At 55.6% G+C, this 27,384-nt stretch overlaps 1 protein-coding gene across 1 annotated transcript; it reads left to right on the top strand.

Annotated features, from left to right (window-relative positions):
- Nucleotides 1–23,433, top strand: FOXN4 (forkhead box N4). The gene is made up of 9 exons (XM_045457966.1): nucleotides 1–86; nucleotides 13,770–13,918; nucleotides 15,867–15,991; nucleotides 16,103–16,213; nucleotides 16,545–16,672; nucleotides 17,303–17,399; nucleotides 18,639–18,846; nucleotides 21,140–21,532; nucleotides 22,606–23,433. Exons 1-9 carry the CDS (start codon nucleotides 1–3, stop codon nucleotides 22,863–22,865), a joined length of 1,557 nt encoding a protein of 518 aa, XP_045313922.1. The 3' UTR covers nucleotides 22,866–23,433.
- The last annotated feature ends 3,951 nt before the right edge of the window (nucleotides 23,434–27,384 follow it).

The raw sequence follows: 27,384 nt of genomic DNA, 5'->3' as shown, positions 1-27,384 counted from the left end.
ATGATAGAAAGTGACATCTCATCTATGATGTCAGGAATTCTGCAAAACTCAGGGCAAAGTCATCACCCCTCTCCACAGGAGTACAGGTGAGGGCTTCAGCAAAAACAAACCATTTCTTTTTTAATTGTTTAATGCGTTTATGTGCTGCTTATGGTTTCTGCGCAAGAACTATTGTTACCTTAAATTTTGCGGTTTTGCAAGACAGCCAGAAGATCTCAATTTCAAAGTTGGCCTCTCTGAGGGTGTCTGGGCTTGTGGCCTGGGGCAACGGGGACCACTCAAAGGCCAGTCTTTTGTCTCCTCCAAGAGAGGTCCCCTCCTGGGTGACAGACTGGGCATCCTGGTGAATGTTAAGATGACAGTGGCAGTTACTGCTTCCCTTACAGTGTCCTAAGATTGGCTCCAGGAAATGTCCCCCCAAAGCTTTGGGGTGTGGGGGAGGAATTGGCGGCCACACTCCTTGGATGCTGCAGAAGTTGGGAGCGGGAACTCCTGAATTCCTAGCCTGACTGTGTGACTTTCAGCAAGGCCCTTGACCTCTCTGGACCTCTGGACCTCATTTCCTTATCAGTTAAATGACGCTCTTGAATGTATTTGAAGAATAAATTTGATGGAGCTGAGGCCAAAATAAGTGGTTTCTTGAGACAGGATGAAGCGAGATATACGCGGGTCGGGGGAGCTCCTCAGAGTCCTTTGCCCGTTTTTTTCTCTTCAAGCCTCAGAGCTAGAACGGCCTCTCGGGGTTCGACTAGTCAAGCCCCTTTCTTTTACGGTTGGGGAAACTGAGGCCAAGAAGGGAGAAGGGGCCAAGAAGGTCACACAGCCAAGGGAGGGAGGAGGAGAAAAAAGGAATGAGCTGGAGTTCCCTCCCAGCCTCTCTTGCCTGAGGCCAGGAGGCCTGACTTGGTTCCCAGTGCCCCACCTGTCAAGGCAGGCATCGTGTCCATGGGTTGAGGGGGCACAGCCCACATTATGGAGTGGGGACGGGACAGGGGCTGGCCTGGGAAGAGCAGGCTGTCACCTCGGATCAGACCTGTTTACCCAGGGGCTGTCTGGCCTCCTGGGGCCACTACAACTCACCAGCAATGCCTTCTGGGGCAGACGACAGCCCCCAATTAGAGCGAGGTTTGCTTCCTAAGGGCTGTGGGCCTGGAGGCTGCCTTCTGAGATCCGAAGGAAGACACGAATGCAAAGAGATGTTTGCTGAGATCTTGCTGTGTGCAGATCTGGGACTCCACATGTATGCTAGGCGTGCGGCAATCTGAGAGCACCTACTGTGTGCCCAGCTTGGGAAGTTGCTGTGATGAGCCCCCATTGCACAGATGAGGAAACTGAGGCTTGGAGACATTAAGTGAAATCTTTAACCAAGAACCCACCACCAAGGACCTCTGGGCTTCCTTCCAGCCCTGAAAGGGTTTAAATAACGGCAGGTGTAGTGGGGGCAGCATAAGGGTGTTAGGAGCTTGGGCTCTGAAATCCTCTATAATCCTGGTTGATTCCTGAGCCTCAGTTTCCTCGTCCATAAAATGGGGATAGAAATGGTACCCACTGCATGGAGTTATTATAAAGATGAAGAAACAATTTCTGACTCTGCCACTTGCCAATTGTATGATTCTGGGCGTTTTCATTTCTACACCTTCATTTGTCTGTGTCTGTAGCAGGGCTAATAAAAGCTACGGGTTTTAAATGTAATATCTATGGAAGTGTCTGTCACCCAGCAGGCACTCAGTGTATCGGGGTGAATCTCCCTCTGTCCCCCCCGCCGGAAGCCCATGGGAAAACAGGTCCTTCCCCTGGACCAGCTGGAAAAGCTCAGAACCATTGATTCTTACTGTTGCCTAAAGCACCCCATAAAAGCATCAGAGTTAGGGAATCAGGTGTTTAAACTTTTTTTTTAATGTTTGTTTAATTTTGAGAGAGAGAGACAGAGACAGAGCACGAGCAGGGGAGTAGCAGAGAGAAAGAGGGAGACCCAGAATCCGAAGCAGGCTCCAGGCTCTGAGCTGTCAGCACAGAGCCCAATGCGGGGCTCGAACTCATGAACTGCGAGATCATGACCTGAGCTGAAGTCAGGCGCTTAACCGACTGAGCCACCCAGGTGCCCCAGGAATCAGGTGTTCAGAGCAGCTGCTCTGGAGTCAGACGTGCCAAGTTCAAAGTCCAGCTTTGGACATGTCACGTGATTTGCTTGAGTCTCCTAATCTTTCTCATGAGCACGATTAGGGCGCAGTCGCTGCTAAAAGGACTGAGTGTATTTTATAGAGCAAGAGACACAGAACCAGCATTTGCCGGTTCTTACTACTTAGTTCCATTAACAAGTGTTAAGTTTCTGCAACAGTTGGGGTCTCTGGAGGGCCTTCGTGTGGGGGCCCTGGAGGAACAGGGTGGATGAGGGGGTTCCCTGAACCCAGATTTCCAGTACTCCCCAGTCGGGGCTCCCACCAGCTCCAAGCCTTGGGGTCTTGGCCAGCCCAGCTCCCAAACTGTCTGGGGTACTGAGCAAGCTGTCCCTCTCCAGAAATAGGGCAGAGCAGGCAGTAAGCTTACTGGAGTGTGTGTGTGTGTGTGTGTGTGTGTGTGTGTGTGTGTGTGGAGGGGGGGTGTCAATGCCTACCCAGTTCCCTGACCAGCTGGCAGGGGCGAGGCAGTGGAGCTAAGAGAAACAGTCTTGCCTCAGCACAGGATGAGTGGCCTGAGTGTCCTGCCTTATATTTGCATGGGTTTGGGGCTTTCTTGTGTTAAACAGCTACCATGTCCCTGAGGGCAGAAAAATAATAATGGTGACAACAGCAATAATAATAATAATAATAATAATAATAATAATAGCAGCTGATGGTTTCTTAACCCTTTACTACCTGCCTTCCCTGTGCCACAGCCATCCTGTGAATGTGGCAGTCCTATGCCCATCTGGCAGATAAGGAAACCAAGGCTCAATCTGATTAAATGGCTTTACATGATGACACAGCTAGTCGTGGCCAAAGTACCACTCGAACCTGAGGCTGTCCCACCCAGAGGGCGCCACGACCACTACCCTCCCGCCCCCCCCCCCCCGTGCCCCTCAAGTGCTGGAACACAATAAGTTGCTTTACCACCTTGCCACTGTGTGACCCCAGACAAGTCACTGTCCGTCTCTGTGCCTCAGTTTCTTCATCTGTGGAATGGAGCATTGGGAGTATCCGGCACTTTCTGTCTAGAAAAGGTGTTGGGCCAGGCCTGGGATAGAGTGCTTTGTCAGGGAGGGGAGGTTTTATGATCGCGGAGTAGACTCCCTGGCCCCTTCCAACCACTCCCATTTTTCTCCCTGAATAATAGCCTTGGAGAAGTTTATGGGCTTCTCATTCCCCCTCTCCCATCTCCAGGGAATGGCTCCAAGGACCACTCAGGCTGCTGGTCCAGCCTGGTTCCAGCCCCCAGGCAGCCCTCCACGCAGCCCTCCATCCCCAAGGGCCGCCTTGGCCGTTAACTTTCAATGGCTGTGTGCAGAGAGGGAGGGAGCGGGGGCAGGGGACAGCAGCTGGAGGCCGTCCTGTCCCCAAGGAGCTGTCGGGGAAGAGTCCGTGGCTGGGCCTAGACAGCAAATGGCAGCAGCCTTCCCCGCCTGAGACGCTGGGGCCTGGGGGCCAGGGCCAGGGACAGCCGTGACCCTGTGGACAGCACCAACAGCTCACATCCCACGTGGGTTCGACATGGGTTAGCCGGTTTCCCTTTGGTTCAAAGCTGGGAGGGAAGTGCTCCCTTCGAGGTTCTGCGGGATAATTCGAGTTACTAAGCACCTACTGTGTGCCAGAAAGCTGCGGAGCTCCTTAGCAAGTGCACCGACCCCATTTTATCTTCATGGTAACAACCGTGGCATAGGTGCTGGCATGATCCCAGTTTACAGACAAGGAGACTGAGGCCCAGCATCTTGTCCAGAGGCATACGTTCAGGAAGGGGCAGAACAGCGTTGTTTTGTTGTTGTGGAAGTTTATTTATTTTGAGAGAGAGAGAGAGAATGCATGTAGGTGCGGGCAGGGAGAGAGAGAGGGAAAGAGAGAGAATCCCAAGCAAGTTCTGCACTGTCAGCGTGGGCCTGCTGCGGGGCTCGAACTCACGGACTATGAGACCATGATCTGGGCTGAAATCAAGAGCCAGATGCTTAACTGGCAGCCACCCAGGCGCCCCCAGGGCAGCAGATTTCAACTACCCGTCCCCACGTTTGGAACTTATTCTAGAGGTCAGGTCCAACAACCTCCTTTTACAGATCGGGAAAGTGAGGCCCAGAGGAAGAAGGCAGACTTCTGGCTCCTTGGACGTTTACCTTCTCCCACAGCCATGCGGCTCTGTGGCTCTCCTTACAGATTCTGATGCCAGACTCTCAGTTCCTCCTCTAAGAAACGGGCAAAGCCCTTCCTTTCTTTGGACAGTGGTGTTTTCATCAGTGGATCACAGGGCACACGATCGATCATAAATATTCATCGGGTAGATGGATGGATGGGTAACTATCACCTGAGAAACAGTACGTCCATGGAAATGTAGAGAGGCTTTGTGCTTAAGTGACGACAGAGTCCCGCAGTGTGGACCAGGGTGGACAGAGGCCACCTGCCTTTCCTCTTAAGCCCCCCCGCTGAGCTGCGTGTGGGGATGGTTTAACTCCCATATCAGTGTGGCTCCACCCATCAGTTGTAACCTCCTTGCAGGGGGGAGGCTGGAGGCTCCATCTGTCAGGGGCGGTGACGCTCCCAACATCCTTACACCCTTCCTCCCTCGAGGTGGCCAGAACAACTCCTCCAGCTACCTAACAGGCAAGGGAAAGAGAGGTAGCCTTTCTGGGGTCCAGCCTTCCTGGGTTCACCCCTAGAAACACGTGCGCGCGCACAAAGACATACACACACACGCCCCCCACCCCACCCCTGCCAAGTTCCAGCCAAGTTCTAGCAAGGAAAGATTCTCTTTTCCAGCCTCCTAATCAAATCATGTCCTATTATGCTCACTCTTGGCCCAGTTGGGAATCCCCTAGCTTGCTCAACTGCATTTGATTTTCTTTTTCCTGTGAACGGTTACAAAAGATGTTACAAAAGATGTGTTAGCTAAATAAATACCGCCGCCGTGAAATGCTTAATCTGTTTTGTGTAAAGGGTTGGATTGGAAACAGGAACAGTTTGTGGTAATGTTAAGAGCTTCCTACTAAACCACATCTCCAGAAGGCAGGTAAAAACCTCCTTGTAATCAGAGAGGAAGTGACATCCCAGGGCTGGATGCGCCTCTGCTCCGCTGGGATGGTGATCTGACTCCTCAAAGGCAATACGTGCTGTGGGGTCTCCTCCTAGTGACCATGCAAAAGGCAAGAGGAGAGAACGCAATGGGGAAGAAAGAAGGAACGGGGTCTAAGCATCTGCTGGGTGCTGGGCCCCATCGTACACATTATCTGATCTTATCCTCACAGCTGCCCTCTGCGGGGGGGGGGGGGGTTGGTTATGATAATGATGATTCCATTTTATAGATGGGAAAATTGAGGCACAGGGCAGGTAAAGTGATTTGCCCAAGGTCACATAGCTACAAAGGGCTTGGGAGTGGGATTTCGGCCACAAGTAGATGCCTTCTACCTGGGCTGGGCTGGGGTACCCTTCTACTCTTTCCTACTCCAGCAAGGGTGTAATAAATGTCCACAGGGTGCCAGGCCCTGTGCCAGTGGCTGAACAAAATAGAGGGTCTCCCAGCCCTGGCCCTCCTAGAGTGGAATGACTGGAAACGTATAAATTGAATACCTCCTTAAAAAATGCTAAATGTTCTGCAGACACACACAGGAAGGACCACTAGGGGTGTGGGTAGCCAGAGGGAATCTCTCAGAGGAGGGACGATTTAGGCTAAGACAAGAAGCATGAGAAAGAGCCAGCCATGAATGAGCGCATGGAACAGCATTCCAGCCGGAGGGAACAGCAGGTGCAAAGAGAACTTAAAATGCTTGAGGAACTCAAAGTTCGACAGGTTCGCTAGAGCGGAGGAGAGGAAGGCATGAGGGCAGGGGTGGGAGGCAGCCAGGGCCAGATCATGGTGGGGAGCTGGAGCCTTACTCCCCTCATGGGTTTTAAGGACAGTGCCAGGTTCTGATGTCCCTTCCCAAAGGTCACTCTGACTGCTGGGTGTTCAATCCGTCTATTCCACAAATAGTTGTCTAGCCCTCGAGCCACACACTGTTCCACACCCTTCCTGTGGTTTACCCTGAACCAAGAACACCTCTGTTCTGCACATGAGCTAACAGAGACTCAAAGGCACCGAGTCACCTGCACAAGGCCCTCTATTAGGAGTAGAGCCAGGACTGGAATCCAGGTGTCCCTGGGCTCACCCCTGAGTGCCTTGCCCTCCGGGCTCATCTTCTGTCCCTCCAGCAACATGGCTGATTAATTAAGGACACTGTTAATTCCTGTCATCAGGTTGGTCCCCTGGTCACTTAGGATGGCAGCCAGGGACTCCAGTGGTGTGTCGCTTTGCCCAGGGCCACCACAGGGTCCCCTGACCAGGGACCCTGTCACTATGGAGGCACCCAGCAGATCCTTCTAAAAATGATGACGATGATTTACCTTCCCGCCCACAGCTTGATGTATTTCAGCCAAACTGGCACAGAGACCAAGTAAAGAGGCTGCGGGGTGGTGGTTCAAGCCCCCAGCTCCTTTGCGTACACGCTGTGAGGCCGAGGGCTATCGCTTCCCCTCTCTGAGCCTCAGCTATCCCATCTGCGAAATGGGTTTGCTAAGGAGGCTTCATCCCACAGGCTGTCGAGCACCAAGGGAGGTACAGACCGGAGAGGGCTGGCGGGGAGGTAGGCACACTATGGGACCGCTCCTCCATTCTGTGCGTTCCTAAGTCAACTAGAAAGTTCTCTCCTCGGGCAGAGGGGCGGTTCTGTGCTTGCCCCACAGCCTGGCAAGTAGGAGTTGAGGAAATACCTATGTTTACTGAGTGTTGGCTGCACGCTCTTTAGAAGATGTTCGTAATCACGCGAACCCCACCATGCCATGCACGTGGGTGGACTGGGCGTCCCACCCTCATGGCCGCATCAGTCCTTACAACAAACACCCTGCGAGGTGGGTACAGGCATTAAGCCATATGGAGGAGCCAACTGAGGCCCAGAGAGGCAGACTACCGCAGACCAGTCTCACAGCTATAAAGGGGCCGGGTGGGATTCAAACCCAGGCCTGGCTGACCATAGAGCCGACACTTGGAACCACTACCTGGAAATGCCCGAGAGAAAGCAATGGGGGGTCACGGGGGACAGGCCTGACTCGGGTTCCCTAGCTGGGAGGGGCCCGGAATGTGTCATTGCAGAGGACTCGGGAATTGTGATGAGCAAACTCACCAGGGCACACAGACGAGGCAGGTAAAATGATAAGCACGTAGTAGGCACTTGGAAAATGTTGGCCGGGTTATTCCACTGACGACCGAGTATTCTGAGGTCGGTTTCCCCAGGGTACCACCTTGCTCCTCACCAGGCTCTGCCCCCTTCAGCATCCTCCCGCTTCCTGGCAGAGGTGGGCCGCCCACCTCTGCGGTCCCCCCACCCCGAGTGGCCCGGCAGGCTGCGTGTGTCCCAGGGGCAGCCCCACCAAGATGCAAAGGGCTCAACCCCATTGTGTTCCAGATGGGCAAATAGAGGTCCCGGGGAAAGGTGCTGGGGTGGGTACCTGAGGCCATTGGCCAGAAGCTGCTGAGATAAATTCTCCTGGCTCGCCCTCACCTCTCCCATCTGTGAACAGGGGTGATGACACCCACAAGGTGTGTGTGTTAGTAAGGAAAAGACGGATGTGTCCCCGTGTGGGGTGGAGAGCTGATGGTGAGCTACTGAACTCAAAAGGGGACTCTGGGGTGCCAGGCAGGTCTTTCTTTCCTTCTTCTTCTTTTTTTTTTTTTTTTTAAATGTTTATTTATTTTTGAGAGATCAAGACAGAGCACGAGCAGGGAGGGGCAGAGAGAGAGGGAGACACAGAATCCCAAGCAGGCTCCAGGCTCCGAGCTGTCAGCACAGAGCCCGACGCGGGGCTCGAACCCACAAACCGCGAGATCGTGACCTGAGCCAAAGCCAGACACTTAACCGGCTGAGTCACCCAGGTGCCCCATCATATTCTTGACCATCACTTTAGAGTAGATGCCATTATTATTCCCGGTTTATACACTGAGCCCCAGAGTAGGTGACCATCTTTAGGCCCTGGTCCACACGTGTTGGGGTTCATGCCTGCTCCTAACCACGGTCTAGTTTGCCTTCCTAGAGCGCAAGCGCACGTAGGACTCTAAGGGAACCTCTACTCTGCCGCCGTTGCTTTGTGGCTGGGGAAACTGAGGCCAGGAGAGGGAGACTCGCTTGCCCCAGATGATAGAACTGTGGAAATGTGACCAGAGTGTTTTACCTGCAGACTGTTCCCATGAGTCATAGCTTCTTTGCATCAAAGGGAACTTGGAGGCTGCTTGGGCTCATCCATCCAATAGGAGCCTGACCCCCATCATCCCTTGACTCCTGCTTGAATGCTCCCAGGACGGGGAGCTTACTACTTTGTGAGCCACCTTAGTACAAGGCTCCCATTTTTACAGAGCCGTTCCCTGTCCCTTCCTCGCTGGTGGGAGGTAAAGTGGGGAGTTTTTCATAATGGGACATACTAAAACTCCAGATTCCATGCAATCAGCTCCTGAAATTTCCAAACCTCAATCAAATTTCCAATTTTAAGGCAATATAGACACACCAGAGATTTTTCCGTAATGATCGAACAGACTGTTCCAGACCACCACCACCTGGTAGAACTTTCTGTGGTGATAGAAACGTTCCAATTTTGTGCTGTCCAGTACGGCAGGCACTGGCCATGTGTGGCCATTGAGCACTTGAAACGTGGCTGGTGCGATAAAGAAACTGAGTCCATAATTTTAATTTTAATGAATTTGAATTTAAATAGCCACGTGCGTGGGGTGCCTGGGTGGCTCAGTCGGTTGAGCGTCCGACTTCGGCTCAGGTCATGATCTCACAGCCTGTGGGTTCGAGCCCCACGTTGGGCTCTGGGCTGACAGCTCGGAGCCTGGAGCCCGCTTCCTGTCTTGTGTCTCCCTCTGTCTCCGCCCCTCCCCCACTCTCACTTTGTCTCACTCTTGTCTCTCAAAAATAAATAAATGTTAAAACAAATTTTTTTAAATAAATAAATAGCCATGTGCGGCTTCCTATTGGATAGCACAGTGCTAGAATTTTCTAGAATCCACAGAGCCCATTTCTTCAACCGTTCCTTGTAGGGCAGGGAGAAAGGACAGTGGGACTGTAACTAGCCCAGTCTCTTGCTGGGGGACCCTAGACAGGCCTGTTTCTCCCTGGCCTCCGTGTCCCCATCTAGTAAATGGGAAGGTGGTAATGATAACAATACCTGCCTGTCCGGCTTGGGCACACAGTGGGGACTCACCCACCCCAAGCTGTGTCCACAGGCTTTTATAAAATTAAATAAAGTTAAGCTGGGCCTTTTATCCCCTCCCGGCCCTTTGGACAGCAGGGAGTGGGGCATCTGGAAAGCTGGGTCTGTTTGCTCATTTGTCCAATCTGTGAGGACTTAGCACATACTGTGTGCCTGGCCCCATACTGGGCTCTGGGGTACAGCTGCTCCCTCAGGGGGTTCAAGGTTCCCTGCTGCAGCATCAGGTTCTCCGGGGGCCACCTACACCCAGCAGTGGACTCAGCCCGGGTCCTCGCATGGAACTCTACGCATCGATGAGGGACAGGTCATAGGGACGCTTCACTAAGCCACCGCGGAGAGAGGGCTGGGCCGATGGGCCTCTGGGCAGGGAGCAGAAGAAGGGTGGAGGAGAAGGGGACAGAGATGGTTGAGGACCCAGGCTGGGCAGTGGGGACGAGACACTCCCCATTTAGGCCCTAGAGCACCGCACTTTTCCCGTCATCCACAGCGAAGAGGGGCCCCAATGCCGGCTGATGAGACAGCAGAAAGCGAGCCAGGCTTCGGGGCCAGCGGATCCCCGGCACAGAGCCTCTGGGCATCCACATCCGCTGCAGGAGACCAGCTGGGCCGGTGCCAGGCACACTGACACAGACATTTTGGCCTGGGCAAGAGAGAGACCCAGCAGGGGGAGCAGGGCCTGGCCACCGACCCCGGGGATGAGCAGCAACCCCCCACGAAGGGAGAATGGGGACCAGGCCTGTGTCGGAAGCTGAATATGCACTGGCTAATGTGATCCTCAACACAACCCAGGGAGATATGGACTGTTATTCTCCCATTTTCCAGAGGAGAAAACAGAGGCCCAGGGGCCAGAGGTCACAGGGATTCATCTAGTCCAAGCTTACACTGTGCCCAAGACCCTGTTTCACCACCTTGGGGCTGTCCCTCCCCCAGAGCTTTTCTGACAGGTGCTAAAATACAGTCTCCTGGGCACCACAGCTCAAGGAGGGGGGGGACTCTAGGCTCCGGGCTAGGTCTTGAACCCTGTATTTCAACCAACTCCTGGGCAATGCTGTGTACACAGCCCCCACTTGAAAGCCCCAGGATCGTGGGGGCGGGGTGCATCACCCCCAGGTCACATCTAATTCTTGGCCCGTTGTGCCACAAAAACAGCCTCAGACTGGCGCAGACAGACCTGGGTTCGAGTCCCGGTCTGGCCTCAGCTTCTCCATCTGTAAAGTGGGGCCGCCTACTCCCCGTCCCTGTCCTGGAGGGGTTGCAAGGACTCAGGGAGGCGGAGGATGGCTCAGTGAGCACCAAAAGTTCCAGACACCGCGGCCATTGTCACACCATTCTTTGTGTCGGTGACCTGGGGTCAGCTTACTTCGACCAGCCAAGCAGGCACTTAAGTAGCACCGCTGTGTGCAGGGACACCGGGTGATACAGGGCTCAGGGCCAGCCCTCGGTGGTCCAGCAGGCAGGGCAGGGGTGGAGAGATGGCTGTACACACTCACGGGCCCTGGCAAGGCGTAGGGAGCCGTCAGGAGGCAGACGGGTCCCCGAGCTTGGGGTCCGGATGGCAAAGACTTCCCGGAGGAGAAGCCACACTCCTGGGCTGGAATGAGCGCCCCCTGCCCCCTGGGAGCCGGGAGCCCTAGCCCTGGTCTTTTTCAGGACTCCGAATCGGGAGAAAACGGCTTCTCCTCTCCCAACCTCAGTGTCCCCATGGGTAAAATGAGGGGTGGGGTCAGATGATGTCTGGAGGGACTTTGGCCGTCAGAAGGCAGTTTGGAGTGAGCCCCCCAGGGATGGGCACCGTTTGGGTGGGGGGAGGAAAAGCAAAAGGGGGCATTCCCGGCAGGGGGGAATGGCTATAATGCAAAGACGCAGAGGTGCGACAGGGTCTGGGTGTCCTGGGGGCAAAGCGGACACTGGGTGGCCCCAGTAGGGATGATGCCAAAGGAATGGGGAGCCGGGTGGACACCCAAATGGCAGGGAAGAAAACCACATAAATTACAACCAGAATAGCCCCATTTACTCGGCCCCTCTATGGGCTCAGCTACATCGAGACCCTTCCGGGATCCTCGCGTTATGGGGAAACAGGCTCAGGACAGTTAAGTGACTGCTGAGGGTCTCAGTTTCTCTCTCTGTAAAATGGGGATAGCATGGAGCCCAGGGTCTGGCATACAGGCAGTGCTCAATAAATGGGAGCCGCTAGTGGAAACAGCAACAGAGGCAGGTCCGCGAGACCAGAGTCCAAAGCTTCGATGTACTTCTAGTCCTCTGGGAACCTAGCTAATGTGACTTTTGACATTAATCTTGGTATTAATAATGACAGCTAAGTCAGACACCGTTCCAAGGGCTTTACACACTTAATCCTCACGACGCCCTATGAGACGGGAAGTGTCGTTAACCCTATTTTACAGATGGAAACTGAGGCTCAGAGAGGTTAAGTCAGTGGCCCTGGGCACACAGGTGATTAGAACCCAGAGCCCAGGCTCTTAACCACTCTGGGTCACCTGCTGCCAGAGACTTTGCTCACTGGTGGCACGCAAGAAGCCGATTCGTTTGCAAGCCCCCCACCACCATCCCGGGGACTCTGGTAGGGCCCCACCTTGAGAAACCTGCCGGCAGTGGCTCACCTCTATCCATCCCTCCCTGCTGCCCCAGCGCCAGACGGGGCCACGTGGGCAGTAGGGAGCTACAGCAGGTAACAGAGCAGGCGCAGGGTTCACACCACCAGCCTCTGGGAGGTGGGCCAGTCATGGGGTGCAGAGGGGTGGGTGGGGACCAGCCAGACATCCCCAACAGCGGGCCCTGCCCTTCGGCCTTACCCCCTGGTCTCCACGGGCCCGAGGGGACAGATGGCATCGCCCAGGCCTGGGCCGCGGCTGTCACTCGCCAGATGAGTTACGAGCAGGCTGAAGGAGTGGCAGCCGGGGGTGGGAAGGGGCTACAAAAACAATTGCAGGGAGACCCCGGGACAATGGGGGCCACGTGCCACGGGGGCAACAGTCGTTTGTCGCACAATGGGCCGCCGGGGGGGACAGAAGCCAGGCCAACTGCTGCCGCTGACAGGGCCGGCCGGGTTTTCAAATCGTTTCCAGGCCCTGTTTTCCTACAAGGCAGCCAATCGCTGGGGTAGCCGGGTGGTCACCTGATGCCAGCTTGGTGGGCTGAGGGCCGAGGCCCGGCGACAACCGAGCAGTTGTGGCCATGGCAACGCTAATTGTGGCCCTAAAACAAGGGGAGAGAGAGAGAGAGAGAGAGAGAGCGGGTGAGGTGGGAAGGAGGGGGAAGAGAGGCTGAGATACCAAGGCAGAGGAGAGGGGACGCTAGCTGCGGTGGCCCGCAGGTGACAGAAGCCAAGGTCCACCGCGGGTCCCCTGTCACATGCAGGACAAAGCCAGAGGCTGCGTTGTTTTTTCTCTCTCCCCCTTTCCATGAAGCCCCGACACACTCCTGCTTGAAACGTGGAGCTTAGAATTTGGACCGCGGGCCTCCGGGCTGCAAACCAGAAAGCCCCTGGGCAGTGTGCAGCCACGTTACGACGTGGACGGGATGCCTCCGTGGGGCATCTTGTGGCAGGCATGACTTCGGGGGTGCTGGGGGTCATGGTTACCCCACATCGGGGTACCTGCCTGCCATCCTCAGTGGGCAGCCTCTTCCTTCCCGTAGAGACTGATGGTTTTGCTCGCACATCTGTTGAGGGGTGGTGGGCCTGCGTCCCAAGTGGAGGCTCCAGGGGCTTCCTGGGGTCACGGTGAAGAGCTCCGCAGCCTTCAGGCTGTGCTGCCTGGTTTCCAGACCCCCCCCCCCCCCGCTTCCCGTTACACATGGCTTTGGGCCAGTGACTCGGGGCTCTGAGCCTCAGTTTCCCCATCTGTAAAAGGGGGGGGGTGTGGGCATATCCTACCTCTCAGGGCTACTGTGGGGATCGAGCGCGATTGAAAAGGACTGTGCTTGTTGAGCACCGAGCCCTGTGCCTCAGTTTCCCCACCCATAAAATGGGAATCATAATAATACTACCTCATGAGGTGACCCAGAGATTTAAACGGGTTTCTGCCTGCGAAGGGCTTGATATGGTGCCGGGCACAGAGTAAGTGCTCAACAAACATGAGCGTTTATCATTCTGGGGGGAGGGGCTAACGTGAGATGTGTTAAGTGGGTAAATGAAGGAATGAATGATTTGAGGATGTGTGATCCTGGCTGCCAAAGCGGGAGGATCCTGGGTCCCCATGTCCAGCCCCGGGGACGGGCAGATTAGGGAAGCTGGGGGAGGTGAGGGACTAAGGGGGTGACTCCAGAGGTGGGGGGGGCCCCCCAAGAGCTGGCCTGAGCTCCCCGCCCCGCCCGAGCTCCTGCCCCTCCCTGCAGGCTCCTGGCCACCACCACCGGTGAGGACGACCTTCCCGGGGACCTGCAGTCGCTGTCATGGCTCACAGCTGTGGACGTGCCGCGGCTGCAGCAGATGGCGAGTGGCCGCGTGGACCTGGGTGGCCCCAGTGCACCCCACCCACATCCAGGTAGGCTCAGGGGTGAGGTGGGGGCGGGGCATGGGGGTGGTGCAGGGGAGGGGCGGCGCTCAGCACTGCCACCCACCCGCCGTATGTCTGTGGCCAGATCTCTCTCCGTGTCTGGGCCTCTGTTTCTCCATCTGTAAAATGCGACTAATCATGCCTTCCTCAGAGGGATGTGGTTCATTCATTTGCTCACCACTGTGCACCAGGCCCTGTGTGAGCTAAGGTGTCGGTGAAGAACAAAGACAGCCCTGCCCCGACCCTGATACGTCTTGAAGGTCTAAAGCAGTTAGCAAACTGTGGCCCGCGGGCCAGATGCAGCCGGCAACCTGCAGCCTGTTTGCTTTTTTTTTTTTTTTTTTTTATTGCCTTCGTGTTCAGAATGGTTTTACATTTCTCAAGAATGGTAAAAAACAAAAACAAACAAACAAAACAGAAGACAGAAGCTATATGGCTGGCAAAGCCTCAAATATTTGCTCCCTGGCCGTTTACAAAAGCCTCCTGAACCCTGATCGTCAAAGAGGTCATACGTGCAAAGTGCCGAAGGTCCTGGCACACAGTAGGTGCTCAATAAATGGCAGCCAGTCGCAGTCATAGCAAGTGGACTAAATATTTAGAGACCCAGAAAGCACTGGAGACCAACAATCAAGGAAAACCATCATCACAGTACGTTAAAAGGACCGACAGTTGAGAAATTCGTGTCTAGGATTATTTCTTTCGTTGAACAAACTGTTCTTGGCCAAAACATGTATAGCAGGGGTCAGCAAACTTTTAACGTAAAGGGTCAAGGAGTAAATATTTTAGACTCTGTGGGCCATACGGTTTCCGTTGAGATGCTCAACTTTGTCACTGTGGCGCAAACCCAGCCCTAGACAATATGTAAACGAAGGGATGTAGTCTCGGGCCAGTAAAACTGTTTACAAAAACATGCTGTAGGCTGGGTTCGGCTGGCTGGCCGTGGTTGGCCAAGCCCCGATCGAGAACTTCCAGCTGTATGACCTCGGGCAAGCACCCTCCCCCTCTGACCTGTGTCCTCCTCTGCGACAAAAGGACAGCCGCACTGCCCTCGCGGGGCGACGCGGAGACGTGACGCCGAAAGCTCCTTGCACGCACAGTGGGGGCTGTGTGGCACACGAGCGGGAACCCTCCCCTCTCCACCGTGTTGCCGCACGCCTCCTGTGTCCCTGTCTCCGTGCCAGGGGTTTGGAGCACTGGGTCATATAAGATGTGGTCCTAGTTGTCAGGGAGGAGCTGAGGGCCTGGTCAGAGAGAGGGCAGGGCGGACAGATCACAGGCACAAGGGGATGAGCCCAGGGGGTGGCGGCCAGGACTCAGAGGAGAGCTTCCTGGAAGAGGAGGCCCCCCGGGCAGGATCATCTTGCAGGTCAACTTTGTTTCACCTGGAAGGTAGCCCCAAGTCAGAATGGTACAGTGAGCATCTGTGATAGATTAGCCATGCTAATCTGAGCTAACCCTTGGCGGACGAGCAGGACTCAGCAAAGGGGAGACGAGGCACAGAGGCATTTAGAGCTAAGCCTAGAGGACTGGGGGATGGAGGCACGTTTTTGAGGAGAGAGATGAACATAATGAGTTGATGCTTTAGCTTCACGATGGACGAGAGCCAAGATGTTCGTGACATCATCATCATTAATTATCCGCTCGTATTTATCGAGAGCTTATGTGCCGAGCAATGTAATGAGCACAACCTCCTGACAACTTCATACGTAGGTAATCTCGGTAGTGCTGCTGTACAGATGGGGAAACTGAGGCTGGCCCAAGGTCGCACAGCTGGTAGGAGCCCACTGGTCACTCCCATGCTCCCGGGCAGTGGTTTGCCAAGCACCTGCTGTGCACCTGGGTGGGGGACGGCTCCATTCTCTGGAGGCGCCCGGGGACTGAGCTGCTCTGACCCACTCCTCCAGCCCAGCGGCATCTCTGTGCTTCCCTTTTGCAGGTGCCTTGGCCAGGGCAGCCAGCCTGCATGTGGGAGCCACCCCAGGTCCACTGCTCCACGGCCCGGCTGGCATGATCCCCCCAGGCATGCTAGGCCTGGGCCCCGTAGCCAATCACGGAGCCAACGTAAGCGCCACCGCGTGGGTCGGGGAGCTAGAGCGGCGCGGGGGGGTCCTCCGGGGCTGGGGTGCCCCCCCCTCACCCTGACCTCTGTCCCCCCTCTTGCGGCCTCTGCAGATGAACCAGATCCCTGTGGGGGGCCAGCCCTCTTCCAGCCTGCAGGACCAGCCACAGCTGTACTCGCCCGCCTCCCAAACGCAGTTATCGCTGCCCCCAGGCACCCAGCAGGTACCGGGGGCTGGCGGGGGCCCCTGGACTCGGAGACACACACCCCTGCCTTGGGCTGGCCAGGGAGCTCTCTGAGCCTCAGTTTACTCCCCTGCAACATGGGCATAACATTCCCCGTGTGCGTGTCATGGAGTCCTTCATTCAGTCCCCTAAAACCGCTGCGCGGGGCAGGGACAGGATTATCTCCCGGGGCCATAGACCTGACATCTTGCTAAACAGCATTCTCCTGAAAAGGGAGCCCGGGGTTGGGGCTGGGGGGCGTCCTGTGAGTGGCTTATGCTCTCTCTCACCTTTTCTCTCTGCCACCCTTCCCTGCCACGCCCGTGAGAAGCGCCCCCCTATGGGCCTGTACGGCTCCCCGTTTGGAGCACGGCCTCCCTACCCCCAGCCCCGCATGGCTGTGCATTCGTCTCGGGAACTGCACCCCAAGCACTACCCCAAGCCCATCTACTCATACAGGTGAGGTCCAGGACGGGCTGGGGCCACGGGGGGCTCGGGGAGGAGAGGGGCGAGGCTATCCCAGACAGCTAGATGTGGTGCGATGGCTCAGACTTGCAAGGGGGAGTTTGGGGGGGAGTGGGGAACCCCCAGGTGGGACCTGCTCGAGGAAGGCCCATCGTGTGTCCAGTCAGTCCCCAGGGCTGAGCACCCACTCCCGACTCTGTCACTCATAAACTGTGTGGCCTTGGGGAAGTGGCTTGGCCTCTCTGAGCCTCAGTTTCCTCTGGCGTAAAAAGCCATCGAAACAAGAGGATTGTGTACCTCACGAGATTTGGATACGGCTGGGGCGGGGGGTGGGTAAGCAAGCCTGGTTAAAGTCTAAAAGCCCATAGGCATGAATTATGGAGAAGGAATAAAGAGAGGAAAAGCACTTCCTCAGATTGGTACCAGTGTCTGAGCTCAGGGTCAAGGAGAAGGGCGGGAGGTGGGGAAAACATAGGGCCGTGGAAAGGTGCTAGAGCTAACGCCATTGGAGCGTGTAGGGGCTGGTACCGCTGGGGTCAAGCAGGGCAGGCTTCCTGGCCGAGGAGCCCTGGGGCCGTCAGCCCAAGCCACCGTCACCCCGTCTTCTCCACCCTGTGCCTCCAGCTGTCTGATTGCCATGGCCTTGAAGAACAGTAAGACAGGCAGCCTGCCTGTGAGCGAGATCTACACCTTCATGAAGGAGCATTTTCCCTACTTCAAGGTGAGGGGCCCCAGCCTGGCCTGGGGGTGCTGGAGCCGCCCCGGCCCCTCGTACTGCCAGAACCCAGGACCTGGCCCCGGGGCCACACCGGGTCGCCCTTTTAGGCCCCCAGTTGTGTCCACAGGCACCGTTCACACAGTCAGGGGCAAAGAAATCCAGAAGGGAAAGGGGGCATCTGAGCTGGGCTCTAACGAGGCAACAAGTTCACCAGGCATCCGCGGCAGCAGGGGAGGGGGGCGGCGGGAAGAGGGGCTAAGCTAGTTACTCAGCACCGACTCGGTTCAACATACGGATGCAGGGGCACCTGGGTGGCTCAGTCACTTGAGTGTCTTGATTTCAACTCAGGTCATGATCCCAGGGTCATGGGATCAAGCCCCACGTCGGGCTCTGAGCTCAGCATGGAGCCTGCTTAGGTCTGTCTGTCTGTCTCTCTCTCTCTCTCTCTCTCCCTCTCCCTCCCCCCTTCCCTCCTTCTCCCGGCTCACGTGCTCTCTTCCCCTCCCTCTGAAAAAGTGAACAATTTCAAAAACATACTGATGCAGCACACAGGCTTGGCAAGAGCTTTTGCCTCGCCAAGCCTCGGTTTTCTCATCCGTAAGATGGGGAGGATAATACCCCTCTGCCAAGGTTGGCGAGGACTCTGCGTGTGAAGGGCCTGGCAGCTCCTGGCACGTGGTTGGCCGCTAGGAACGTTAGTTTTGCTGGCATCCAAGCAAACTCAGGCACCGGTGGTCAGAGGGTCGGTACCAAGCTGTGAGGTCCCCGACTCGGACCGTGCCCTCCGCAGAAAATGCCGCGCACGGTAGTGTGTGCGGGAGGGGAAGAGGCCATGAGGTGCGCTGTCGTATCTGCTTACCTCACAATCAAGTATGAGCGCTGAAAACTGTCTGGCATTGAATACACTCGGCCAGTTATCTGTGTATTCGCATCGGCTCGCTCGCTCACCGAGCGGGAGAGAAAGGACGGAAAATTCGGCATCCCCGGGCCGGTTCTCAAGTAGTAACTGTCGGCTGGAGCCAAAGCGCACCTGCCCCTTTAACAGGGCGCGGGCCCTCCAGTTTGCCCCAGTCCCTACCGCTCTCTCTCGTCTTCCCAACTCAAGGGCGGTGTCGGAGTGTCGTTTTACCCCGCCCCTGCCGCCCCTGCCCCTCTAGGCCCGCCTTTGAGAGGCCCCTGGAGAGGAAGAGCTCATAGGGAGGTCTCTGACGGGGTCTCCTGCGCGTCCGTCTCTCCCCACAGACGGCTCCCGACGGCTGGAAGAACTCGGTGCGGCACAACCTGTCCCTGAACAAGTGCTTTGAGAAGGTGGAGAACAAGATGAGTGGCTCCTCGAGGAAGGGCTGCCTGTGGGCCCTGAACCTGGCCCGCATCGACAAGATGGAGGAGGAGATGTACAAGTGGAAGAGGAAGGACCTTGCCGCCATCCACCGGAGCATGGCCAACCCCGGTGAGGCCCACACGCACCGCCCGGCCCGGCTCTGCCTGCATCCTGCCTGGCCCGCACCAAGTCTCGGCCCCGATGGGGGGCACACGGGCCTCTGGTGAACTTCCCGCCTGTGAACTATGCCTCCCCTCCCTCCCCCGCTCCCCTGTGGCTGCTCAGCTCAGAGCCCTGGTCACAGGCCTGGGAAAAGCTGTTCAGTCTCCCCTCAGCAACCCCTAGTTTCTCCCAGAGAAACACCAGACGAGACAACCACGGGATGACGTCGCTTTCGTACTTCTCCTACCACATCGGCACTGAGTTTTAAAACCATAAAATGATAGGGGCGCCTGGGTGGCTCGGTTGGTTAAGCGTCCGACTTGGGCTCAGGGCATGATCTTGTGGTTCGCGGGTTCAAGCCCCGGATCGGGCTCTTGGGCTGGCAGCTCAGAGCCTGGAGCCTGCTTCGGATTCTGTGTCTCCCTCTCTCTCTGTCCCTCCCTCATCACGCTCTGTGTCTGTCTGTCTCTCTCGCTCAGAAATAAACGTTAAAAAGACTATTTTACATATTAAAAAACATAAAATGATAAAATAAGAAAGTAGTAACACCCAGTGTGGGCTAGGATGTGGAGAAACAGGCACCTCTGTGTCTAACTGATGGGAACCTAAGTGAAACTTTTCCGGGACACAGTAATAGAACAAAACCCTGCAAACTGTACCTCATTGTTTGCAGCAGTTATTATTTTTTTAAGTTTATTTATTTATTTTGAGAGAGAGAGACGGGGAGAGCGAGTGGGGGAGGGGCAGAGAGAGAGAGAGAGAGAGAATCCCAAGTAGGCTTCACGCTCAGCGTGGAGCCCGATGCGGGGCTCGAACTCACAAACCGTGAGAGCGTGACCTGAGCTGAAACCAAGCATCGCTTAACTGACTGAGCCACCCAGGCACCCCCTTGATCCGATCACTTCTGGCCACGTGTGCTGAGGAGATCAAAGATGTCAACAAAAGGCTTACACACAACGTGATTCATCACAAAATTATTTCTAACGGTAAAAAATTGAAAGCAATCTAGACATCCTACAAGAGGGGATTAGTTAAATAGACACAATGTCATACCATTCAAGGACTAGAGAGAAAAATATTTTTGGAATGGAAAGAAATACTTCCAACACAACAGGTGAAAAAAAGACAGGTTATAAAGCAATAGCACACAGCCTCATCATATTTTAAAATGCATATGTGATGTTACATGAACATATACATTTATATACGTGTGTATATCCACTCATATGTGCGTATATGTACTTATGTGGACACACACACACACACAGACTAGAAGAAATATACCAAACTCTTTACTGTGAATGAAGAGACCCCTGGTAATTTTTATATTCTTCACGTTTCTGTATTTTCCAAATCTACCCTGTTCGCGAACCTCTTTGCTATGAGAAAAAAATATGGCATTTTTTTTTTTGTTTTTTTTTTTTTTAATTAAGAGATGTGAAGGGGAGGGAAGAATGTGAAATGAAAGGCCGGTCCCACCCAGCCTTAGGAATATGTGGCCTGACTCCATGGGGATTGGCATGCCTGGTGTTTGCATATGAAGGAGGACAGGAGTATAACTTAGACACGAATAATTCAATAAAGAGAGGAAAAGGGGACCATAGCAGGGTCCAGAGGCCCTCAGTGGAATGAGTACCACGTGATGCCCACCTCTCAGAGAGCCCTGGGGTCTGGCTTGAGACCTGAGGCCAGCCCTGACACGTTTAGAGTAAGACCCAGGTTGGAAGCGTCCTCTAAAGTGAGTGTAACCTAAATCGATCCCAGGACCCTAGCGGTCCAGTCTCGAACTGGTGTTACAGTCCAGGAGACACGAGCCCGCAACCAAAAGTAATTCCACAGTCATGGTCTTGTTCGTATCCAAGGCCGTCAAGGAGGATCCAGCTTTAACTCACAGCAACACTTCTTAATGTCTCTTGAGCAGCAGGGATTTTGTCCCCATGTCGTGAATTTGTAACCTCCGCCTGACCTCCCCCTGCAGGGCGTTAGGAGCTCCAGGCGAGGTCCTAGGGTTACCGCACTGTCCCAATGAGAGGAGCTCACGTTATTATCCGAGGCCCTTCTCATTCCTCAAAGACCCTACACTGTGATTTCATGACATTCCCCCAACAACACTGTGTAGAGCGTATGACGCCATCTCCTAGATGGAGAGACTGAGGTTCAGAGGGTCCAAGAGGTTGGCTAACGGTCACGCGCCTGGTGTACCACTGGGGCCTGGGGACTGCAGGGTGGCTGCTGAGTGACCTCTCCCACTTGCCTGCAGAGGAGCTGGACAAGCTGATCTCGGACCGACCGGAGAGCTGCAGACGCCCTGGCAAACTGGGAGACCCCGAGGGCCCCGTGCTGACTCATGCCACCACGGTGGCCATGGCCCATGGACGCCTGGCTGTCTCCCAGCTTCCGCCCCAGCCACTGATGACCCTGTCCCTGCAGTCCGGCCCCCTGCACCACCAGGTCCAGCCCCAGGCACATCTCGCCCCAGACTCTCCCGCCCCGGCCCAGACCCCACCGCTGCACGCCCTGCCGGAACTGAGCCCCAGCCCCCTCCCCCACCCTGCCATGGGAAGGGCGCCCGTGGACTTCATCAACATCAGCACCGACATGAACCCTGAGGTGGATGCCCTGGACCCCAGCATCATGGACTTCGCTCTGCAGGGTGAGGCCGGAGGAGTGTGTGTGTGGGGGGGGGGGTTGGGGAGCCGGAGGGCCAGGAAGATGGGGGAGGGCAAGAGAGAGGAGGTCTGTCTGCATTTCCACCTCCGTTCATTCCTTCAACAAGCACTCCCCAACCGCCGAATGACGGTGAAGTACAGCCAGCATTTAGTGGGCGCTTACTGTATACCAGGCCTCGTGCCAAACGCGTCATAGCCATCACCCCCATGTCACCCTGCATCGGCCCTGGGGGGCCACTGCCATTTCACGTCCCCATCCTGCCAGTGAGGAAAATGAGGCAGAGGAGTGAGGTCCCCTGGCTCGCCGGTGGCCCAGCCGGGATTTGAACCCAGGTCCGTCCAACCCCCAACTTTTCCTCAGTAACTGCTTCCACTCGCACGTGCCAACCTCATGCCGGGTCACACTCTGGCCCCCACTGCCTGCCACACGGTCGTCCCTGATACACAGGAGCTGAGCGGATGACCGAACGAACGAGGGAGGTGCCTTGTGACTCATCCGTTCACGACCGTGTGCCAGCCAATGGCCGAGAACTCCTCTGCCCTCAAGGAGTTCGGTGTCTAGAGAGGGAAACGGACCGGTGGGCAGTTTGTTAGTTAGCAAGCGAGCGAGTCACGTACAGCTGTGAACTGGGTGTGTCCGGACCTTGCCGCCTCCTGCCTGTCCCCCGAGATTATCCTGTAGTCAAACTGTGTTGTAAACTGTGTTGTGCTGTTCTGTCCCCTGACCTTGCCACAGTGGGACCCCTTAGTGAGGGTAAGTGCTTCCCACACAGCCCCCTGTTTAAGCCCCCGAGGGGAGGAGGAGTGGGGGGGGGGGGCGGGCGATTGTCTCCATTTCATTCCAAGGAGCCTGAGGCTCCGAGACAGAAGTGACGTTCCCAGGGATGCCCAGTGGGAAGGGAAGGGGAGGCTAGAACGAACTTGGTGTCTCCATGCTCCCCTGCGGTACCCGACTTTGAACCCCAGACATGGTCTTTGCCCCTTCCTTAACACAGGATTTGAACTCGGGTCTGTTTGACACGAAGCCAGCTCACCCAACCGCTTTTGTCTTTGAAAGGGAACCTCTGGGAGGAGATGAAGGATGGGGGCTTCAGCCTGGACACACTGGGGGCCTTCGGAGACTCCCCCCTCGGCTGTGAGCTGGGGGTCTCAGGCCTGACCCCTGTCTCCGGCGGCAGCGACCAGTCCTTCCCAGACCTGCAGGTGACGGGCCTGTATGCTGCGTACTCGACCCCAGACAGCGTGGCCGCGTCGGCCACAACCTCGTCCTCCCAGTACCTGGGCAGCCCAGGGAACAAGCCCATCGCCCTGCTTTGAGGTGACGCCTCACCTGCCCCGGCACCCGGAACCCCGGGCTTGGGGTTCCTGGACGCAAGGCCTCTTACGTCTCCGTCGGCACCCCGGGCCCCCTCGCACCTCCGCAGGAGGCCTTTGGGGCCACCTCGAGTCAGAAGGGCAGAGGACAACGGACGGGCATTGCAGCCTCCCTGACCTCCTGACACCTGAGAACGAGATTTCTCCAGCCTGCATCCCCGCTGGGCTCCCAAAACGACCCGCAGTCCCCTCTGGGGTGGGACCGCCATGGAAACACCCCGGCAGGGAGGCCCTTTAATTTATTCTTCTGGGATTAAGCCTCCACCTCAGCCTCCAGAGGACAGGCCTTGAGGCCAGGAGCAGAGCTGGGAGACTGGCGCACCTCTCTTGGACCGGACCGGGCTGAACTCCGGAATGGGTGCCCGGCCCTCCCCTCCAGGCTCCCCACTCCCGGAGTCTGTTAGAGTTTCACACAACAGGTCCCGGGCCCATGCGGGGCACCGTGTCCCTGTGTACATTTATTTATATTTATTGGAGCCCATCCACACCACCTCTCAGAACCCAGCCCCTGGCCTCTGGAATGAGAGTCCCCGGTACCTCTCCCTGCATCCTGGCAACCTTAACTTCCGAATTACCGGTGAATCGTGACGCTCTTAACCCCTTTGCAGCCCTGGGCTGCTTTTTAGAACAAAAAGCACTTTTGACACTATGAGACATCCACTTTTTCTAAATTAGATTCCAGATACTTTTTTTTTTTTTTTTTTAACGTTTATTTATTTTTGAGAGAGAGAGACAGAGTGCGAGCAGGGGAGGGGCAAAGAGAGAGGAAGACACAGAATCCGAAGCAGGCTCCAGGCTCGGAGCTGTCAGCACAGAGCCCCGTGCGGGGCTCAAACTCATGAACCATAAGATCATGACCTGAGCTGAAGTCAGAGGTTTAACCGACTGAGCCACCCAGGCACCCCAGAGACCGGATGACTTTCTAACTGCTCAGGCATGGTCCAGATTTCTTCCCACGTGCTCCTAAGAGGGGAGGTGCCATACATAGTTTGGGGCTGGGGGGCTTTCTAAGGGCAAATCGGGAGGGGGATGGGAAGAATGGCAGGGGCGTTCTGTGCTGGAATTAAAGACACTCCTGATGGAGGGCAAGCAAACTGAACCATGTAAAACTTGACCCATGCAGCGAGTAGGGGCCAGCAAAGCTATAATGCAGAGTATTTATTGGCACCTGTTTGTTCATTGCCCTGTGACCGTTTTATGTTTGTTTGTTTGTTTGTTTTCTTTTTGTCAACTACTGATTTTGCAAGTGGCGGATTCTGCAGACGGTGGGTTGGAGGAGGGACAGGAGAGGGGGGTGGGGAAAAGAGAAGGTAACTCGGGATCTTCCAGCTAAGGCGATGCCAAGAATCTGCTAGACTGGCTTGTGGCACTGCCCTCTCTTGACCAGCTGGATGTTTGGCTCCTGTGTCTGCGAGTTCCCAAACCCAAGAGCCAGAATTTTCATCAGCCAGCCACCTGGAGGGTTCGGGGTTTAGACTTGTCTTGAAGGGCCACCTTTAAGTACTTCCTACCTGGTTCCGGAACTTTCTGCCAAGCAGCCACCATCTTCTGACACAGCCCGGTGCTGTGAGTCTGAGCAGGACCGCTCAGCTGCTTTGTGTGATGTGCCCCCCACCGATAAGTTAAGATGTTTGAGTCATTGTCAACAAAGACCCCGCGTTCGGGCAACACCAAGACTCTGTAAGAGTAGTGACGAATAAATGTCTTCTGTCAATAAAGGCTGAACGGCAGCCCTGTGGCTTGGGGGAAGATGGGGGAGGGGGGAGGTGAAGGACAAAAACGCCGTTTGTCACAACTCTCACGGGTGAGGCCCCATTTACAGATGGGGAGACTGAGGCCCAGAGAGGCAACACTGAAGCCAGGCCTCTGATGCCAGGTTCCCATTGCCCCAGAAACTGGGGGGAGTTGGCCATTCATCGGTAAAATTAGCGTGGCCATCATTTACGGTCCCTCAGTGCCAGGCTCTTGACAGGCATTATCTCCGGCGGGGATGTGAAGCCCGTTTTTTGCTCAGAAGGCGGAGGCTCACGTGAGCTGAAGAGGCAGGACTGGGTCTGTGTGGGCCAGATTCCAGAGCTAGAGCTCAGAGGCGCTGCCTCTGGTGCATAGCTGGGGTCAGAGAAGGCCTCAAGGGTGAGGAGACACAACCTATTGAGCACCGGACCCTGTGCTAGTCACTCCTATCGATCAGCTCCTTCTATCCTCATGACAACCCTACCAGGCATGCCGTAGTTACTGTACCCATTTTGCAGATGAAGAAACTGAGGCTCAGAGGAACAAAGGAATGTCCTGCCATGCAAGATAACAGCAAAAGGGTGTATGAATTAGGCGTCTAAGTCTTAAGCCCTCCCAGGGAGTGGCTTGCAGCCTCACTGGGGAGACCGGTTCACACATAGGCAACAATTCGCAGGAAAGGAAGGGTAGGAGGATGATGTAGAAGTGGGGATTGGGCCTACCTTAGTGGAAACCAGGCAGGTGACAGGGAGAGGGTGCCCCGGGGGTGGCCCTGTGACCCCAGCCTGGCCAATGAGAACATCACTGCCCCCACCGCCCCCAGTGATTGGTTGGGGGCGGAATGACACTGGCCATGTCACATGTCACAGCCGATCGACATCACCTGGGGACTTTGTAGAAGCTACAGGACAGGGCCGCCACACTGGAGGGTACAGCCTGAGCAGGTGGGTCACCACAGGGAGAGGGCTAAGGAGCCTTGGGTCTGACACCTATTCCTTACTATGGGCACTTGAGGCAGGTATGCACAGAATCAAGGCAAGAATGCCAAGATCATAAGGTCACAAGCTCAAGGCAAAGAGCCCCAGTCACAACCCAAGCCCCACCTGTGCAGGGGCCGTGCTGACACAAGGACGAAGCGTGAAGGAGAGACCTGAGGAATGAGGCTTCTCTAAGGTTCTCTCTGCAGCTGGTCAACTCAGGAGGAAAATACTCATCAGTGTGAGCACCAGCTGTATACTCTGCACGAGCTAAACAGCCAGGAACCATCTCCTCGAGACGGCACAACCACCCTCAGAGTCAGGAGATGGTCCCATTTCCCAGGTGAGAACACGAAGGCTCAGCTCCAGGAGAAATCGTCCACATTCTAACAACAAAAATAGTAATGACACGGGGTGACATGCCACATGCACTGCCACATGGCTTATTTCGTTCATCCCGTTCTCCATGGGGCACAGCTGTCATCACCTGTGGGAGGCAGAATACTGGCTCCCAATGGTGGCCATGTCCTAATCCTGTGACTTTGTTCGGTTACAGCAAGGGGAATGAAGGGAGCAGATGGAATTAAGGCTGCATTAATGAGTTAATTCAAGCAGCTGTCTTAAATGAGGGAGAGTATCCCGGATTATCTAGGGAAACCCTGTGGTCATCACAGGATCCTTCTAAGTTAAAAGAGGGAGGCAGGAGAGTTGGTGTCAGCCCTGGAGATGTAACCTTGCTGGCCGTGAAAATGGAATGGGGCCTCTAGATGCTGGAAAACACCAGAAAACGGACTTTCCCTTAGAGATTCCAAAAGGACCACAGGCGGGGGGCGCCTGGGTGGCTCAGTCGGTCAAGCGTCTGACTCTTGATTTCGACTGGGGTCATCATCTCACAGTTCGAGCCCCAAGTCAGGCTCTGCACTGACAGTGTAGAGCCCGCTTGGGATTCTTTCTCTCTCCACCCCTCCCCACTCATATGTGCGCTCTCAAAATAAATAAATAAACTTAAAAAAAAAAAAAAAAAAAGGAACCACAGGCTTAGCAGCACCAATTCTAACCCAGTGAGACCCATTACAGACTTCTGAGCTCCAGAACCGTAAGATGACAAGTGTGTGTTGTTTTTAAGCCACTAAGGTTGCGCTAAGTGTCACAGCCGCCACGGGAAACAAACATCCCATTTTACAGAAGACAAAACTGAGGCTCAGAGCGGCTGAGCTGCTTACCTGTGATCAGGAAGGGGTGGAGATGGGATTCCAATGGCGCTCAGCTTCCCCACAGCCTATCATCCATCTCTGAGGGCTCAGCTGGCCCGTCGCTTGCCGGGGTTGACGTAGGGCAGTAACAGGTTATGCGGCTGGGGTCTGACCCTGGGCGTGCAGCTCTCCCGGCCCTTTGCACGGCCCTGGCGCCTCACCGTCTCACCTAGCATTTGCTCCCCAAGGCTCAGCTGGTGCAGGTTCAGGGAAAGGGATGAAGGAAACGGACAGAAGTAGACGATGAGATGAGCAAGGCAGGTGTTTCCACCCCTGGGGCGGGTCGCAGCACCCCCACCTCCAGGGCAGGGGTAGCAGCCGAAGACCAAACTGGCGGAAGGAAGGGAGGCCTGGCAGCCGGGGCAGGAGCCGCTGGGTGGGCGGGGGAAGCAGGAGGCACAGGAATGGAAAACTTAAAGGCGCACGCTAGGCTGCGTTTCCCCGCCACCGTGTTTGAGCGACGCAGGCGAAAAAGTCCAATGCCTTGAGTAGACAATT

The sequence above is a fragment of the Leopardus geoffroyi genome, chromosome D3 (genome assembly GCF_018350155.1).
Source record: "Leopardus geoffroyi isolate Oge1 chromosome D3, O.geoffroyi_Oge1_pat1.0, whole genome shotgun sequence".
Lineage (NCBI taxonomy): Eukaryota > Metazoa > Chordata > Mammalia > Carnivora > Felidae > Leopardus > Leopardus geoffroyi.
This window is presented reverse-complemented; position numbering and strand designations above follow the sequence as displayed.

Bases quoted from the DNA above. Each gene is read 5' to 3' on its own strand.
- FOXN4 (XM_045457966.1), top strand. From the start codon at position 1: ATGATAGAAAGTGACATCTCATCTATGATGTCAGGAATTCTGCAAAAC. The intron at 16,214-16,544 runs GTACCGGGGGCT...GCCCGTGAGAAG, and splicing joins TGCCCCCAGGCACCCAGCAG to CGCCCCCCTATGGGCCTGTA. The intron at 18,847-21,139 runs GTGAGGCCCACA...ACTTGCCTGCAG, and splicing joins CCGGAGCATGGCCAACCCCG to AGGAGCTGGACAAGCTGATC.